Genomic DNA, 20129 nt, shown 5'->3' on the forward strand with positions numbered 1-20129 from the left:
AATAAATCAAATACTTGAATTTTAATTAAATCGATTTGATCCCATGTTCAGTCTAAATAACTTATTGTCAACTAGGTTCGATGGACATCATTTTAAATTTTAAATTTTATAAAGAGTATCATTTTAAATTTTAAATTTTATAAAATAAAAAATGGAGCGCGCTTTGATTAAAATAAAATACAGAGAGAGAGAGAGAGAGTCATTTGGTAAAATCTTATTATTGAATTTATTTTGGAATAAATTGTCAAACACTATTATTGGGTTTTTTTTATTGGGATAAATTGGCCAATACGTTTTTATGGCTAATTCAAGAAATGTAAAATAGTCGCCAGAAATCCAAACCAAAAACCCAAATCCGGGAGATCCATGAAACAGAGTTACCATTCCTCTGTTTTCCTCTCTTGAATGCCGTAAACCAAGTAACCAACCCGCCCCACTGAAACCTTTGCCATTCTCTGAGACTTCGGTGAGCTCAGACAAGAAGAAGTGGAGAGGAGATGACTCGGCCGGCGTTCTCCAGGAGGGGATTGCACGCCGACAGCTTGCCCGGGCATTTAAACGACGGTGCCGGTGGGCGGTCGCCAGCAGATCGGAGGAATCGGCTTCCGCCGCGGAAGGGGACGGGGTGCCGGTGGACGCAAGTCCTCCTGGGCGGTCTTGTCCTCGTCGTCCTAGCGTTCTTCGGCCTCGGGATCTGGCAGCTGACGCTGATGACGAGCGCCGGCGGGCCTGGGGAGTTTGTCTCCCGCATTGGGGGCGGCGGGAGGCGGACAAGGCCGGTCGGCAGTGTGCTAAGATTCGTGCCGTCGGATCTGATGCGGAGATTCGAAGAACAGCGAAGCGCCCTCGATAGGCGGAGATCTGATGGGAGGCTCGGCCTTCGGCCGCCTAGATTGGCGCTTGTAAGTGTTTTCGAATCCTCATGTTTGTGCTTTAGGGTTCAAGATTTTGGGCGTATACGCTGTTCTTGTTGGTTATTTATTTTTGCGTTTGATCGGCGATCTTGCACCTCAATTGTTTTTATTTCTTTTTCGTTGGTAGAAAGTTTGACGCAATTATGTTGTAGAGGTGCCTCTTGTTTTGCCTACGGAAATTCATGATGAAATACGTGTTGTTTGTACTAGTTTCTATGCCTATATTGTTGCATTCTCCTACAATTTCATAATTGGATAAGTTGTCTATTAACCCTTTCTCCAACTACGATCTTGTTGGTTAATAATTCATTGAGTAACATGCAACCCCGGTACCTTGTAGTATACTATTTTCTTGATTGTTTTGAGCAAAATGACATTGGATTTTTCAATTAAAAAGCAGATGGGTTTGCTATTACTTGCCATGCAACTGAATGCGTTATGACAAGAGGGAAATGCTATTCAGGTGGGCAAATCATGGTTAGAATGAAGTGTTCTCTCGCACATGTGGGCCCCACACATTAGAACTGAAATGTGACATCACCCATCACAATTTTGATGGGTGATCCGGTCTGCAGAAGAAAATATCACTGGGCAGAGCTTAGAAGCTAAAGATTCTTATGCTGCACCAATAAGATTCATGTTAACATCAAAATAACAACTAGGCTATGAACACTTCAGGGCTCATTTGCAAGTTTTTACGTGATTGAATTGGCTAAAAGGCAACCCAGAGAAAAGGCAACCTACCTAAAATTCCCTTCTTTGATTGACTATATTATTTAAGTATAACTTAATGCTGATTTGTGCTTCAGAGTTCAGATCTTGTATTTTTTGCACCAATGAAGAAGTTTGAACTAATAGTTGAATTAGTTTTTGTTGGCTATCTCAGTTCTTTTTCTTCTTTCCCTTTCTCATTTTCTTTCCTTTTTTCCATTTGAGTTGGTAATAATCACTTTAACATTATATTTGGAGACTAATTTACCCTTGTTCTTTATCCCTTGTATCCTTTAGTCATTTGTCTATGTGTTCAAATGATGGAAGTATAGTTGATGGGCCTTTTTTCATCTTATTATTTATTATGTCAGTGTGATCTCATTCTGGCCATATAGTAATAGTTTTATATTCTAGTGAGAACAAAGTTCATCTACCTAGTTGTTTTTAACATGCTTTGTATTGCTTATGTATTATCAGCAATCTGGCTAGTTGTTAACATGCTTATACACAAAATAAAAAGAAATGCATGCTTTTGTAAAATTGAAAATTGATTGTTTGCTAACTGTAGTCCGATGCTAATGTTCTCAGGTTATAGAAGACACATACAAGGATTCAAATTCATTGATGCTTTTAACTTTGGTGAAAAGTCTTATGGACCTGGGATATACATTTATGGTTAGTTTCCTTGACTGTGATAACATTGCATCCTTCTTGAGGTGTAAAGTTCATAAATTAGTGTGTTTATATGCAAATAATGCTTGCTAAATTCATGTTAGCACAGTTTTTTTGCTTTATTATGATAAACCTAATGTTGATGTGTGATGTGCTGAGCATATGATGCTCAAAGGCTGACACCATATATCTAGCATGTTCACATTCAGGGATTTCATGTGCGGTGACACACACCATTTTTGCATGGTACTAGCTGACTTACACAATGTGATGTGACACTAAGCTTGCTGAGAAACAAGGTGTTGGCCACAGTGCTTGCCTTAGTTGGCATTCTCCCCATGTCAATTTATGTTGATTAGTATGTACTTTAGTATGTTACAAACACACAATATGCTGCAAAATTGCTCACATGCGTTGGGCTTTTCCATTTCATCGTCTCTCATGAATCATCAATGAGTATAAGCACCTATGTAACTAGCCCATACCTTTTTCTACTAATCCAAGGCATGTAATGGAACAATTCTTCTTTTCTTGCCATGATGTGGTCTGGACTAATAGTTCTTCTATTAAGCAGATTTTTACGCTAGAGAACAATGAAGCTCATTTCTTGTGGCAAAGTGTTGGCTGTCAACTATCAGTTCTAGACTCTGACAGTTTGGGATCTGTTGACTGGTCAAAGTGAGTATCCATCTGTGATAATTCTTATTCAGTTTCCCTTATTTAGTCAAGTTTTTAGTAATAGATGCTTTTGGAGAAGAAGTATCTTCTATATGGAAGAGGCACATTTTTTTTGGGTCATTTGTGAAATCTTTAATGAATTTTGTTGTTATTTGTTTCCTTGGCCTAGTTACGAAGGTGTCATTGTGAGCTCTCTAGAAGGCAAGAAGGTCATTCCAAGGTACTTATGCTTCTTTTGGATTTGGATTAGACATCTGCTACCCCTTAGGATCTCAAAACTGTTTACTAAATAAATTATATATAAATTATATATAAATTATATAAACATGAAATGGGACTACAAATGCAAAAGTATTTTTTTTTTCGCTTATTTACTGGTTGGGCAACTGGAGCAAAAATTATATCAGCTGCTTCTCGAATAGTGAATTTTCTACTTGTGATTTAGTTTGAACTTGTATACATTGAAATACCAAATATTTTGGACTAATATGCTAGTGATTCTATCAGATAACCTCAAATTATGGTATATAATAATCTAGCTTCAAAATAAATGTTACATTTGCATACTAATGAAATTGGGAGCACCACAAATGTAAATCTATACAACTTTGCAGTGTAAATATAAATCAGCCCAATTTTCTACATCTACTACTTAACTGATTCACATAGAGTACCCATTTTGGGGGGTCCAAGGAGTTGAGGACTTTTAAGGCTCAAGAGTGAACTCCTGAAAAAAGAAGTGGCCCTGCAAGGCATCTTGGGTGATGTAAGAATGGATGGATGCAGGGATTTTAAATGATAATTGAATCATTCTTTCTCTTTTTTAATGAGTTTAATCTCATCAAATAATCTCTCTATAATTCATTGGGCCATTGGTGAGACCTTGTAGTCATTTTGAAGAGGATGTTATCCCCACTCTTAAGAGTTGTCATTCTTCATTTTTTTTCTGGATACTTATTTTTTAAAAATTTCTAATACCGAGAATTGGAGAGCTGAAATGTAGTAAAGAGCTAAAGGTCAACCTTTTCAACAAAGGCATCTCTAAGGGTCCACTTGGAAATGACAAAATCATACAGAGCCGCCCACCTCAGAATGGACAATTCCTTGCTGGTCAGAGTGCTCACACCAATGATGACTTGTGATGTACCTCACTGGATGGTGATCCATAGAGGCCTTTGCCCGTACTGGAGGTTTTAATGAGGCTTTATTTTGTCCCACATTAGTTAAAAGAATTAGAAAGTCAATGCCTTATAAGGAGGCAAAGGTCACTCTTCTCCCATGCCTGCCTTTGGGGTCCCCACCGAAAGGCCAAAACTATATGGGGCTATCTCAAAATGGACAATTCGTTGCAGTCATAGTTCTTGCACCAATTCGTTACTGAGAAGAGAGATGGAAGAGATCTGTTTATCCATCTTTAAAACCTTAAAAGATATCTTGATGGGTCTATTTGGTGCTTGGGACCGGTAAGGGAGCTCATTGCTAATCTAGGTATGGTAATGGGCAAACACTTAGGAATAAGCCTGATTTAGGAACGTTATTGACTGCTAACCACTAAACTGTCCTCAAACCATCTGAAAAGGGGTCGTCTGCATTGTTGGGTCATACCTAGATTAGTAAATTCTCTCGTAATATGTATTGGAAGGTGAGGGATTATGTTATTGATGTAGGACTAGCTTTAGTACCAACCTAATGAAATCACAATGAACAAAGGAGGGTTTTTTAATAATAATAGAGAAAGGTCTAGACAATAATATGAAAAGATAACAGAGATAAGTACCATTTTTGTTTGGTCTCAAGGAATAGACTAGCAAAGAGATGAACGTCTCACACCTCTACATCTCATATGAGGACTATGGAATAATATCATCAAAGAAAACATATGGCCTTTCACCACTCACACATAACATGGGAAAAATTTTAATTTATTGATACATTCTTCGTTTGACGCAAGGTTCGCTGTACCGTACCGTACCAGAGTTTCGACCTAAGCTCGGTACGGTACGGTACGGTGTATTGAGCGGTATACCGAGGTGTACCGAGCGGTACACCTGATTTCACCGATTTAACCATCCAAAAATACCTGAAAATTAAAAAAAAGTTAGGATAGGGTTTTCAAGTTACAAATAAATATAGTAATAGTATAAGTTTAGCAAAATCAATATAAATTAGGTAAGAATAGTATCACATATCTTTTTCGGGCTTTGAGGTAGTCTTGTTCGAGGTTCGTATTTCAGCTCGTTATAGATTGAAATATCTACAGAAAAATCAGTTGAATTGTTAGACTATTTTGTTACAATATAAACTCTAAAATTCAAATGAATTAAATAATCATATATCTATATATACCTGATTGTTAATTCTACCTCCAAAACGAACGACGGGCCTCCACGGCTGGTGGATCGGGGTTCTCGATCCGATACATCTGCATATCAATATGATACGTTTGTTGGACCCAATTATGAAATTGATCCCATGACATAGTGTATTGATACACCGTATGCCATTGATGCATCAATGTGGTGCTGATCGTTGACTGATCGTCATGAATCATATTTGTCCAAGGTAGCTCTTAAGGCATATATTGGTGTTGTTTTGTATCATGCTGTTACTAAGAGAAGGATGACCAACTATCACCATACTGTTGTTGCCCGTATGATTCTCCATAATACGATGGCTGTGAATATGATGAGTCTCTTTCTGTGTCTATATCATGTATGCTCTATCGCATTTGTTCATATTCATCCACTGCCTTCCCCTTCCCCTTCCCCTTCCCCTTCCGCGCATAAACTTGACCAGTACCTTGTTGAGTTCTATGATCTGAATCTTGAGTGGCATGTGTAAAATATTGCTCAGTCCATTCACCACCCTCAAGTTGTGTAGACGAGACCAACGACTGCCCGGTGTCACCGCCATCATCTATCGAGGCACTGCTGTCCATGTTGCTGTCATGTCTCTAGACCGAGCGAGAAAGAGAATGTGATTGTGAAGGTGTCTCGTCACCCGACTCGATTCTTTCCAACGATGCAACTGATGCTATTGCCTTCCCCTTTGCCTTTGCACGTTGGGCGGACGAGTGTGACCGTTGGGTATCGGTAGTTCCTCGAGCAGTTTGACTCCTACCATGTTGTAATCGAGGGGGATTTTCTACCTGTTGGGGTTGTGCTTCTTCTTCTTCTATTGCCTCGGTGATAAAACGTGAAGGACGCTGAGGATCTCCTGCCTCATCAAGTAGAGGATCCTCTTGGTTCTCTGCTGCTTCAACCCAATCTAATATTAGCTCTGAATCTTCGTTGTAGAATTGGAGGTCAATGAGATCAATATCTGGTTCCTCTGGCTGGCTCCTTATCCAACTCAACACATCGCAATTTTAGTTGCATGTTATAATGGACATATATTAGTTTCTCTAACCGTCTGTAGGAGAGTCTGTTACGGACCTTCGTATGAATCAATGCAAACGTTGACCAATTATGTTCGCAACCACTAGATGTTGTTGTCTGTGAAAGTACACGAATGACAACCTTCTTTAAATGTGGTGCATCGCCTCCAAATTGTAGCCACCACTCGACTGCAAAAAGATATAAATAAGATTTTATTAGCATAACAAATAATTAACATTAAATATAATTGATAATCAATATGCATAACTTTTCCTCACCAGGATCCATAGTGTAACGGCATGATACAGCTACAACGTCGGAGAATGAACCAACTGTTTCTCGAAATAATCGACCCTCCATAAGAGCATCGACTGCCTCGGTAGTGTTTGGCAAGAGCCGATATATAACATTTCGTAGTGTCGTTAGGAAATTATTTTGCGTTCCGAAAGCATATCGATATTGAATTACTAGGTTTAGATAATACGTTGTAAAACATAATTTTGTTAGTATAATTTTTTATTATCTAAATAATAATAAATTAAATTATTCTGAATATGAATTTACCTGCATTATGGATATCTTGATCCATATGAACTTCGGTCCGACGATCAATGATTCGTACGTATTGGTCGGCCTTAAAATCATCTTTGAATGCTTTCCTGACCTCCTCTCTTGCTGAAATCAACATATATTTAAGATACGGTATTTGTGGACGCTTGTCCATATCGACCTTACGGAGGACAATATAAAGTGGTTCCACACCTTTTATGATTTCTGCTATAGTCTCCCAAAATCTAGAGAAAAGAATGACCTTTTCTATCTTCTTTCTATTACTCAATTTCGAATATCTGAATTCAGACCACTCTTGTGAGCTCGCCATTGCCTTCAAGCCATGCCTTTTTTGTTGTAATAACTTTAATGCAATAAAATTGATAGCAAACCGAGTAATTCCAGGTCGAAGTATCTCACCGTTTACATACTTTTGCATTAATGCGTGGACCCAATGATGATTATATATAAACTTTGTAATTGATTATGCTCGAGCTATACATTTCTTGACCACATCCAACTCACCAATATCCTTCAGCATTAGATCTATGCAATGAGCTGTACATGGAGTCCAAAACAAAGTTTTTTTTTTTCCATCAATTACAAACTGGCTTTTTTGAAATTCGCTCCATTGTCGGTTATTATTTTGACAACATACTGTGGTCCAATCTCCTCTACCATAGTGTCCATTAAGCTCTCAATGTAGTTTGCATCTTGGATCTTTTCAGAAGCATTAACGGACTTATGAAACACTACTCTTCTATTGCAATAAACAAGAAAGTTGATGATACTCATTCTTGTTGGTCCTGTCCAACTGTCACACATCAATGTCACCCCATATTCGTCCCATTGCTTCTTGAAGGATTTGATCCAATCCTTTAGTTCTGCCACCTCCTCATTTAAGTACACAACGTAAATCTCCTTCGGTGTTGGAGGTTAGATTCCCGTGCCAGACTTTTGAATAGAGGAGATCATGCTCTGATAATATGGACCTTGGGCTGTGTTAGCTGGAATCCTATGAAAGTTGAACCATTTTGAGATTGCCTTCCCAATATCCCGTTTTTTTTCTTTTGTGTATGCATCGTTAATCCGTGTTTGTTTCGCTGTTTGTGGGGGATAGGCTTGCGGATCAATATCAATAATATCTAATGCGGACCTCCTGCCAAGACATCTCATAAAACCACGGAGTCCACCATACCTCATGCTACTAGTTCGGCCTAACTGAGAAGGAGCAGTTGGTTGCCTCATGCTGGTTGACCTCTGGATTCCACTACCACTGCCATGCTCTAATTGTGAGTCAGGTCGTCGATGCCTCATTGCTTCATCGACCGTATACTGATGCTCCAATGATGCATGAATCCCAGTTGTGAGATCCGGGTCGACTTCATCGTCGTAACCCTCATACTGATCATAAACTGGTTCCTGTGTGGCCCTATGATATTCTTACTCAACTCTTGCCTTCTTTTTTAATGTATCTTCCTTTGCTTGTTTAAGCTTGCTTTGAAATAATTTACAAATCTCCGTTAGAACATTCTTGCATTTTGCAACATCAGGATACCCACCAGCCAAATGTATTTTCACTCAAGTTATTCTTCCACCTTTACCAATGTAGTCACAATAAATACATTGCCAATGATGACGGTTTCCATCTAGCTTTCGGGCATGAACCCATGCATCATCATGTGGCTGTTCCTTTGGTGCTATGATCCTATCAAATTTAAATCAAATAAACTATAAAGTATAAACATATTAAATTGATCAAATATCGATCATAAATCACTAATCACAACATTAAGTAATTTTATTAAAATATAACTAATCATATTTTATTATCATAAATATGTTACATGCATAAAAGAAGTATTAAAATAATTAGATACACTAATTACGCGATTAACATAGTTGATTTTTCACTAATTATTTCTCTTTCAACACTATAAACATGGCAAACACCTTAATAGATATTAAAGATATTGGATTCACATAAAATCGAACAAATTTCGATTAAATCATCGTTAAAATGACTAATTACAGTATTAAATAACTTTAATAAAATATAATTAAACTTATTTTACCATCATATATATGTTAAACACATAAAAGAAACATTAAATATATAATTTTAATCCAATTTGATTCAAATTATGATAAAATTATCATTTATCTACACTAATTATATGATTAATATAGTTAATTTTTCACTAATTACTTATCTTTCACCACTATAAACATGACAAATATCCTAATAGGTATTAAAGACATTACATTGATATAAAATCAAACAAATTTCGATTAAATCATCATTAAAATAACTAATCGCAGCATTAAATAACTTTAATAAAATTTAATTAAACTTATTTTACTATGATAAATATTATTCAATACTTACTATGCATGAAAAACACTAATCATAATCTTAAATATCTTAATTACTCTCTAATTAAAGAAAACGAATACATACCTCTTGATTATAAAGTTCTTCCTCTTAATCTTCCCAAATTAGCCTCGATTGAATTCACAAATCGTTGTTTTATAGAGTTTAGGAGAGAAAAAAAAATGTTTGAGAGAGAGTTTAAGAGAGTATAATGAAATAAGGGAGAGAAGATTGGTTTAAATAGGAGGAGAAAGGGCTCCAACGGTCAATTCACTGTAGCACTGCTACAGTGTGGTAACGGTCGATTTCGACCATTACCGAGTGGGTACCGGGTGGTAACGATCGAAATTTCGACCGTTACCGCCCGATATTACCCCGTATCGTCCGATACGGGTTTTTTTTGGGTGTACTGCCCGGTAACGGGCGGTTCGCGTACTGGTCGCTTGTCGGACCGGTACGTACCGCCCGTATCGGGCAGTACGATTCGGTATGGCAGACCCTGGTTTGACGTATGATCACTTGTTCATATTTTGTAAACCTCAAGTATAAGGAACAAAAGAAAATACAGTAAATTCAAATAATACAATTACATCAAAGAAATCAATGACTTTTTCCTTCTTCAACTAAGATTCATTTCTTTATATGATTTCGAGAATAATATTCTTTTTCTGATGATATTTATGATTGATAGACTTTATTTGTATAAATGAATTTTAGAAAAAATCTTTAACCAAGATTTCTAATCTTAAATTAAAATTAAAATTTGGTTTCTTCCTTTTTTTGTATTTATTTATTTATCTTCTCCTTGAGTAATTTAGGAAACTTAGATAGGACAACTCATGAAAATTGCTATATAAGCCTAAACTAATCGAAGTTATTTAACCAACAAATAACTAAAATGGTTTTGCATCATTTGCTTCCATTACGTAGAAACAGTTTAAATAATTGAAATATAAATTAATGTTAAAAGCTTTGATTAATATAGGACAAACATCATCGTCTATCTAATGTAGGATGAGAGTTCGACAAACAAAGGATGTTTTCTTTTGTAATTATAAAGAAAAGATTTGATAATAATAGAAAACACTAATATAAAGCAATAGTTGTGAGCCTCATCACTATGAATCAAGGGGAAAACTCATATAATGAACTTATGGACATACTTTTGCATGTCTCATATGATATAAATATTTTTAGGATCGTTTCGACATTAGGAAGGGGGGGGGGGTGTGAATTAGTGCTTTTGTAAAAATTACGACGATTCGAAAACGTTGTTCGATAAAGCCCGTATCGAAAAGATGTTAACATGAAAACATGTTCGTAAGCGTAATGAGAGTAAGAAATCAGTTTGCAATGTAAATGAAAAGCATAAAGTAAATGCAAACCAGATTTATAATGGTTCGGTCGTTGTGACCTATGTCTACACTCGATTCCTCTTCACTCGAGGCCATAGGCTTCCACTACCGATCTTCTTTCAACGAGCAAAGATCAACTACCCTTACAACTCTTTCTCCTTTCACAGGTTCAGGAGAGAACCTTTATACCCCTCTTTTATAAGTATTCCTTCGCACACCTCCTTTAGGATTATCTCTAAGCTCTAGGAGCAGGGACTCTATACTTAAAAGAGTTTAGGAATCATAGAGCTTTTGTTCTACTTTCATGTTCTGATCAAGAAGGAATTTGTGGGGTATTTATAGACCCCAAATGACTTCAAAAAATGGAGCCAAAATTCAAATCCTCGGGTTTTCGGGATACTAGCGGTACTACCGCCAGTATTAGCGATACCACTGCTTGCCAGACTAACAACTAGCGGTACCACCACTTGTCAGTCTGACACTAGGCGGTACCACCGCCTAATCTAGTGATACCACCGCCTAACATAGTTTGAGAGATTGTGTTTGGGCAATACCACCGCCTAAATAGCTTGGGAGGCCACGCCTCAGACGGTGCCATCGCTTAGGCCAGCTAAGGGTCATTGAATGAGCCTTTTACTTGGCTCAAAATAGCCCCAACTCAGGCCCAATGGGCCCCTAATTGAGTTGGCCTAATTACATTCAAAACCAACTCAATTACAACTTAGACTACTTCAATCAAGACAATTAATTACAAGCATGAATCACATGTTGTTCGACATGTCATTAGTTTATCCGGCACTTCGTCCAACCCTTCGGCGCTTTGTCCTCTCCTTCGGCGTATTGCCTAATCGACATGTTGACCTATGCGATATTCGATCTCCTTAGCATAATTTCAGATACTTCTGGACCAATGCCCGAACTCATGGCACGAAGCCTTCTGCCAACACGTCGACCAGTCCTCCGATCCAACGTCCAATCTTCTGACATGTTCCATTCCGGCCCAACCTCTGGTTCCACAACTTGAATCAATTTGTCTTTCCCTGATTGAAGCTAGTCCTACGTCACTTAAACGCACATTAGATCATAACTTTATCAATTGGTTTTATTATCAAAATTCGAGATTTAACAATCTCTCCCTTTTTAATAATGACAACCAATTGATGACGAAGTTTAACTAAACTCTCCCTATCAATATGTCATATTAATAGAACTTTTGAATTCATGAGTATTTCATTATTGCATGCATAATTTGAAATCATCATAATAATTTTATAATATAAAATTTTATCATATCATGCATGATCATCATCATAACTTCTCCTCTTTTGTCATTAACAAAAAGGAGAAACTGCAATTAGCAATATTTTAAAACATGCAAGCTAGCAACAATTTTGAGTTATGTAAGTTAGCAATTTTTGCTATTCTTGAGATATGCAAGCTAACAAATTGTTTATTCTCTTTTGAGAAGTGTAAGTTAGCAAGTTTTGCCTTTCTTTGCAAGTTAGTAATTTTACGTTTCTTTGGATGTGCAAGTTTAGCAATTTTTGCTATTCTTGAAATATGTAAGCTAGCAAATTTTTTCTTCTCTTTTGAGAAGTGCAAGCTAGCAAATTCTTTCTTCTCTTTTGAGAAGTGCAAGCTAGCAAGTTTTTCCTTTCTTTACAAGCTAGCAATTTTGTTTTTCTTTACGATGTGTAAGATAGCAAGACTTTTCCCCCTTTATCATTGTAAAAAAGAAGGGAAGAGTACAATAGTACAAAATCCTCTTTTTTTTTTTATCAATGATTCAATCATATAATGAGATATACAAATCATAAATACAAGACAATTGTATTTAATAAAATTTAAGTCATAAACATCAAGAAGTCAAGTGACATATCATGGTTAATTTGAATAAATCTCTTCTTTAGTAAATACCAAGAAGAATCATTGGAGGATAATTAATAAAAAATCTTGATTCATAATAAATCTCAATTCATAAATATCAAGTGAAAGAATCAAGATTCGTTTGGATGAATCTCTTCTTTAGTGAAAGGAAAAATCTTGATTCATAGAAAACTTTCAAGTTGTAATCAAAAGAACAATCATGATTCATTTGGATAATTTTTCTCTTTAGTAAATGACAAAAAGAAACACAAGAGATCAAATAAGAGATCTTGATTCATAAAAAATCTCTAAGTATCAAATATCGAGAAATCAAGATCATGATTAGGATAAAAACTTCTCTATAACAAAAAGAAAAATAGGAGAATTATATTCATGCAGAAGAAATCTCAAGTCATCAAAATCATGATTCATAAAAAAAAATTTCAAGTATCAAATGTAAGATTTAGATAAAACTCATTCAAATTCAAATCATCAAATCATTAAAATCACTTTCAAGAGATTTAAAATAACATAAATAGATTTTTCAATCTCTTATTGAAAACTTGATAGGATAGAGAAATTTTCAAAAATCAAAGTTCAAAGAAAGCAACAAAACTCTCATTCGTGTTTTCCAATACGTGTAGTCCGTCCCATTAAACATAGGAGGACGAATGATAAAGTGATCATTTTAAAAGTCGAAAAAAGCCATCTCTATTGGGTGTTAAACCAAACAGAGAGAAACTTGGCTCTGATACCAATTGTTAGGACCGTTTCGACACTAAGAATGCAAACCAGATTTATAGTGGTACGATTGTCGTAACCTACATCCACTGCTGATTTCTCTTCACTTAAGGCCACCGACTTTTACTATCGATCTTCTTTCAACGGGCGAAGATCAACTACCCTTACAACTCTTTATCCTTTTCACAAACTCAGGAGAGAACCTTTACACCCCTCTTTTACAAGTATTCTCTCGCACACCTCCCTTAAGACTATCTCTAAGCTCTAGGAGGAGGGACTCTATACTTAAAAGAGTTTACAACCCTGGAATCACAGAGTTTTTGTTTTACTTTCGTGTTCTGACCAAGCAGGAATTTGTGGGGTATTTATAGACCCAAAATAACTTAAAAAATTAGAGCTAAATTCAAATCCCTGGGCTTTCGGGGTACTGACGGTACCACCGCCTGCCAGATTAACAACTGGTAGTACCACCGCTTGTCAGTCTGACAGTGGGCAGTACCACCGCTTGACACAGTCTGGGAGACTGTATCTGGGTGGTACTATCACCAGTCTGGGTGGTGCCATCGCCTGGGCCAACTAAGTGTCATTGAATGAGCCTTCTACTTGGTCCAAAATAGTCCCAACTCAAGCTCAATGGGCCCTTAATTGAGTTGGCCTAATTACATTCAAACCAACTCAATTACAACCTAGACAATCAAGACACAGTTGATTACAAACATGAATCACATGTTGTTCGACATGCCATTGGTTTATCTGACCCTTTGGCGCTTTGTCCTCTCCTTCGGCATATTGTCCAATCGGCATGTTGGCCTCCGCAACATCCGATCTTCTTGGTGCAATTTCCGATCCTTCTGGCCCGATGCCTAAACTCATGGCATGAAGTCTTCTGCCGACACGTCGACCAGTTCTTCGACTCGATATTTAATCTTCTGACATGTTCTATTCTGGCCCAACCTCTGATTCCACTGCTTTAATCGATTTATCTTTCTCTGATTGAAGCTAGTTCTGCATCACTTAAACGCACATTAGATCATAACTTTATCAATTGGTTTCATCATCAAAATTCGAGATTCAACAAATATATCGTCGGAAGAAAGCATGTGGCTTCGAACCATACACTTAATTTGGGAAAGAAACTTTAGTTCATTAGTGAAGTTTGAGATGTCAATATCAATCATTTGTTCCCATTTTACAAACCCCAAGTATAAGGAAAAAAGGAAAATACATTAAATTAATATATTACAATTATATCAAGTCAATAAATCAACTTTTTTTCTTCTCAAATAATATTAATTTCCATACATGATTCAAAGGATATTATTCTATTTTATAATGTTCTTGATTGTTACACTTCTGTCTCCAAAATGAATCTCAGATAAAATCTTCAATCAAGATCAATTTTTGGTTTCTTCTATTTTTGTGTATTTGCTTTTTCTTCCTTCCTTGAGTAGCTTAGGGAACTTAACTAAAATATTGAAGATATTGCTATGTGGCAACTTATGACAATTAAACATAGCACATAAACTAGTCAAATTTATTCAAATTCCTGTATCAGTCACTTTTACTATGTAAGAACTCATTTTGAGTTCAAATAATTAAAGTATAGATAAACCATGATAATAGAACATCTTGGTTAAACTAGAAGCTTTGATATCAAATCTAATATAGGACAAGCTCTAATACCTATAAAGGATGAAATGTCAACGAACCAAGGATGGTTTTTTATGATAATAGAGAAAATACTTCGAAGATAATAATAGAAAATAATAATAATACTCACTCTGATTGATGGAAAAAAATCACAAGATGAAGGATCCATTCTTCTATACTTCTCACGCATCCATGATGGAATCATACAATCAAAAGTATATGGCCTCACACCACTCACATATAATATGAGAAAAGAATTTTAATTGGTTGATCCATTCATTGATATCAATTATATTCCCTTATCTCCATTTTATATGCCTCATTTATAAGAGAAAAAAGAAAAAAAATATAGTAAATGAAAAATCATGGTTCGCCTCATTGGTATGTATTAGTGTATCAACCGACTATTAGTATGGTACGTACCGACATACTGACACATAGTACGGTGAGGTGTACTGATAAACCAATATGCATTGCCCATACTAGTCTCATATCGGATTGGTATATATCGTTTATACCAAGAGGTACATTATGGTATGACGAACCTTATGGAAAAGTACAATTATATCATTGATTGTACTTTATGAAAATAATCAAAGAAGATTTTTTTATAAATATGATTTGCAGGATAATGTATTTCTGATGAAATCATTAATTGGTAGGCTTGCATCTTTTAGAGAAGAATCTTTTTTGTACAGATGAAATCTTCAATCAAAATGAGCGTTTAATTTTTTTTATTTTTTCTCATTTTTTTTCTCCTCGAGTAATTTTGGAAACTTAACCAAAAATATTGAAGACAACCTATGACAATTACAACTAATTAAATATATTTAAACACAAATAATAAAAAAGGTGCTTTAGACAAAAAGAAAATGTTATAATTTGTTACTTTTTCATTAAAATGGGGCAGTCTATTGTGTGAGGCTTTTAAAAAGTGTAGGATATAGGAAGGGTCAATATATGCAATCTTATGCTTGCTGCAGATAAGTTGAATATATACATGACTTGAATATTGGTTTCTGTTAGGATCGGAGTGGCACTAAGAGGGGGGGGGGGGTGAATTAGTGCAGCGGTAAAGTACGATAAACTTTTGACGATTTAAACACTTTCAGAAACTTCATACGATAAAAGCAGCGTTTCGTTTGAAACTGTTTTGATTGAGTTTTAACTTGAAGAGATAAGTAAGACGGAGACAAAGAAGTAGAGCATTAAAGTGCAAATGGTTTGCAGTAATGTAAATGATAATAAGTAAATGCAAACCAGAGATCACGCCGATTTTACAGTGGTTCGGTCAAATGACCTACATCCACTTGCGAGGCCCCTCTTCGATGAGGCTCCCACCTTCCACTAGCAAATCTCTTGAAAGGGAAGGGTAAATACCCCTCTTACAACTTTTACAAGCGGTTCACTCTCTTACAGATTTTCAGTAAGAAAAGGAGGTGAACACTAGCAAATTAAAAACAAGAAAGGCAAAGACTCTTCTAAGACTTTTCTCTCAATCACTTGGTGCTCAAAAAGTTGTATTCTCAGCTGAGACTTGAGGGGTATTTATAGGCCTCAAGAGGATTCAAATTTGGGCTCCAAAAATTTGAATTCTCTTATGTTCCCGATGCTGGCGGTGCCACCGCCCAGCTCTCGGGTGCTGGGCGGTGCCACCGCCTAGGCCAAATCAGCTCACTGGTTGGGCTCCAAACTTGGCCCAAACCAGTCCGAACTCGGGCCCAATTGGCCCCTACTTGGTTTATAGGATTAACACCTAATCCTAACCCTAATTAACATGCTAACTACGAATTTAAAGACATTTTCTAAGCTATTACAAAGTCCATAAGTCAAGACTTCTTCCGGCGAGCTTCCGACGAACTTCCGACGGTCTTCTGATAAACTCTCGAAAACCATTCTACGGAATCCCGGCAAGCTCCAAGACTTCACGATTTGATCTTGGCGAGTTCCAACGAGCTTCTTCGGGAAGCTCCGATCTTTCTCGGCGAGCTCCGCGAACTTCCAACGAACCTTCTGGCGAGCTTCCGAAAAACCCTTCGGAAAGCTCCCTACTCATTCTCGGCTAGTTCTGGCAGCATTCCCGACGAACCTTCGGACTTCCGTCGAACTCTTGAACTCGTAATGAATCCTTCGTGCTTGACTCCGACACTTTGTTTTGCTTTATGTCTTCATCGTTATCGTAGTTAATCCTGCACACACAAGCAAAAACTCTACTCCGATCTAGACAATTATTATAAAGCGAATTGACATTCTATTGCCCGGCACGTCATTGGTTGGCGCTTCGTCCGATTCTTCGGCGCATCGTCCTCTCTTGCGGCTTGTTGCCCAATCGGCGGTTGACCTCCGCAACGCCGATATCCTTGGTGCAATTCCGCTCTTGGCCCGATGCCCAACGTCCGAAGCCTTCTACCATCCAATATCCTAACGTGATCTCCTCCGGCACAACGTCAATTCCTCTTGCGTTAACTGTCTAATCCTGATCGAGTAGACCTGCATCATTCAAAATGCAGTTAAACATAAACATAATTATCAATTGGTTTTATCATCAAAATACGAGATTCAACAATCTCCCCCTTTTTTATGATGACAACCAATTGATGACGGAGTTAAACTTGACTCCCGGAGTTTAAACAAACTCCCCCTATCAATATGGCATATTGATAGAACCTTGAATTCAAGTCATTGCAATATTCATCATGAATACTTGCAACACGTCATTATGAACATATGCATAGACTTATGCATATCATGTCATCAACATACTTCTCCCCCTTTGTCATCAACAAAAAGGAGAAGTACAACTATTCTTTGTGTTTGTATAAGTTCAACTCATTGCATGAAAAACATAATATTAAATTTTTATCATCATGCAATCTAGCAGTTTTACAACATTTTAGAACTTGCAAGCTAGCAATTTAGAGATGTTCAAGAAAGCAACTCTTGCTTCTTGAAATATGCAAGTTTTATAAGCTAGCAAATTCAAATATATGCAAGTTGGCATATTTGCTTTTCTTGAGATAGGCACGATAGCACATTTTTGCATTTTCTTGATGTTTCAAGCTAGCAATTCTCAGTGATGTTCAAGATAGCAATTTCTTCTCTTTTGAGAAGTGCAATTTTTGCTTTCTTTTTGAATTGTGTAAGCTAGCTATCTCCCCCTTTGTCATTATCAAAAAAGAAGCAAAAAACCCTTTACATCAATTTCTAAATCATGACAAAGGTAAGTAATCATTCTTATTTGTGCATCATTATAGTTTCAATGCACAAATTCATTAACATTACATTTCATTTTTTTATGCATGATACCAAAAAATCAATCATCATTATGAGCATATCAAACATGATATTCAAGCATTCATGATATATCATTTTGGCAACATGATCATAGCTATTCAAATGATGGTATCTAAATGTCAAAATTCATTACATCCTATCATGCATGATCATTAACTTCTCATTTGTATTTCATGCATTATTTCATTTCATCTCTTAAGGAATATCAAGAAGAGTTATTGGGTGATGAGATAAATATTTTATGAATACACGAAATTATATAAAAATCATATCATAAGTGTTTCATGTATTCATATTATCACATGAAGCATACAAGACAATAATGCAAAGAAATCTTGTCATAAAGGATATCAATGTGAAAATTCAGCAAAGATCACATGATACAATCGCAAAGCATGATATAATTATGCGATATATCATGAGATGATAATTTATCATATCAATGAAAGATATCAATTGTTAAACATGATATGATAATAGTCTCAAAATTTTCAATTTGTGATATATGTGATACATTGCGATACACTAAAAACTTTAATGCGATGCTTTTAAGGATATCAACCTATTTTTGATACAAAGCAATGCAAGAGCAATTATATTGCAAGTTTTCTAAGTTTTGCATTTTTTGCTTCTTTCGAAATAGCAATTCTTTGCTTCTCTTTATATTGCAAGATTTGTAATTCATTGGTAGTGTTCATGATAGCAAGTTCTTTCAATGAAATGATCGAGCTAGCAAATTTTTCTTCCTTTGAAATATGCAGGCTAGTAAACTAACTCCGCCTTTATCATTATCGAAAAGAAGGGAGAACTCAATGGCTAAAAATTTCAACCATTCAACAAGCCAAATATGCAAAGAATTCATGAAAGATATCAATAAGGATCAATTCGTGAATACCAAAGATATGATTCATGGTTCATTAAAATTCTTCTTAACAAGTTCACGATCAAGATTCATATGATTCATAATAAAGCAAATTGATGTACAATCATCACACAAGACATACAAGGTAAGGAAATCTTGTTATTTCTATATTATGATATCAAGGCTCATGATTCATTTGAAAAGATATAGCACAAAGAGCAAATTGAAACATTCTTTTCAAGATCACATTTTACAAGAAATTTCAAATATCAAATATCAAGTAATCATCATGTTTCTTCAAAATTCTTAAGTCAAGAAGTCAAGGGAAAGTTCATGATTCGGTTAAAACAAAATTTCATTCAAGTTAATTAAAAAAAAATCATAATCAAATTATCATTTTTGAGATTCATAACATGAATAACGTTATTACTATTTCATGAAAATCAATTTCGAGATTCACACAATATCATGAAATCATTAATCTCGATAAGATGGGAAAAGTATTTTCTTTTTAAGTGATTCTTTTAACACATCATAAAAAAACTTATTTATAATTCAAGTGATTTACAAGATATCATAAATGAATTTATCACTTGTATTTCATCAAAATCGAGAACTTTAGAGATAAAAAATGATTGAAGCATTTAACATGATTGAAGCATGATTCATATTTAAAATGTATCTTATGTCGTAAATACGAATCAAGCATTTGTCAAATCTGAAATCATCCTCAAAATTACATTCAATAAATTCATATATGACAAGCATAGATTTATTGAAAAATCAATAAGATAGAGGATTACATTTTATTTTTATAAATTTCTATTCATGTGATTTGCTTCTTATGAGCATGCCTTTGCTTTAAAAAAAATGTCAAAATTCAAGATAGAAAGGTAAATTTTGTAAAAATAAATTATCAAGCATGATTCCATGATAACATCCTTTTAATATCTTGATATTCATTATCAAGTATGATTTCAAAAAGTATGTTCAAGAGAAATTATTAAGACCAAATGCATGATACACTCATTTATTTTCAAAATATTCATCATGTTTATTTTCATAAGATTCACAAGAATGGTAAAA

The 20129-nt window shown here is 35.6% G+C and overlaps 1 protein-coding gene across 2 annotated transcripts in view; it reads left to right on the plus strand.

Moving 5' to 3' along the window:
- The first annotated feature begins 357 nt into the window (after positions 1-357).
- LOC135623303 (uncharacterized) overlaps positions 358-20129 on the plus strand; it is a 40420-nt gene continuing 20648 nt past the window's right edge. The window contains exons 1-4 of one of the 2 annotated variants that reach the window (XM_065126114.1): positions 358-902; positions 2214-2300; positions 2872-2975; positions 3145-3195. In XM_065126114.1, coding sequence (XP_064982186.1) covers positions 498-902; positions 2214-2300; positions 2872-2975; positions 3145-3195 — 647 coding nt within the window. In that variant the 5' untranslated portion in view covers positions 358-497. The remainder of the gene's footprint in view (positions 903-2213; positions 2301-2871; positions 2976-3144; positions 3196-20129) is intronic. The other variant, XM_065126112.1, reaches the window with a different exon arrangement.

Source organism: Musa acuminata, chromosome BXJ2-9 (genome assembly GCF_036884655.1).
Source record: "Musa acuminata AAA Group cultivar baxijiao chromosome BXJ2-9, Cavendish_Baxijiao_AAA, whole genome shotgun sequence".
Lineage (NCBI taxonomy): Eukaryota > Viridiplantae > Streptophyta > Magnoliopsida > Zingiberales > Musaceae > Musa > Musa acuminata.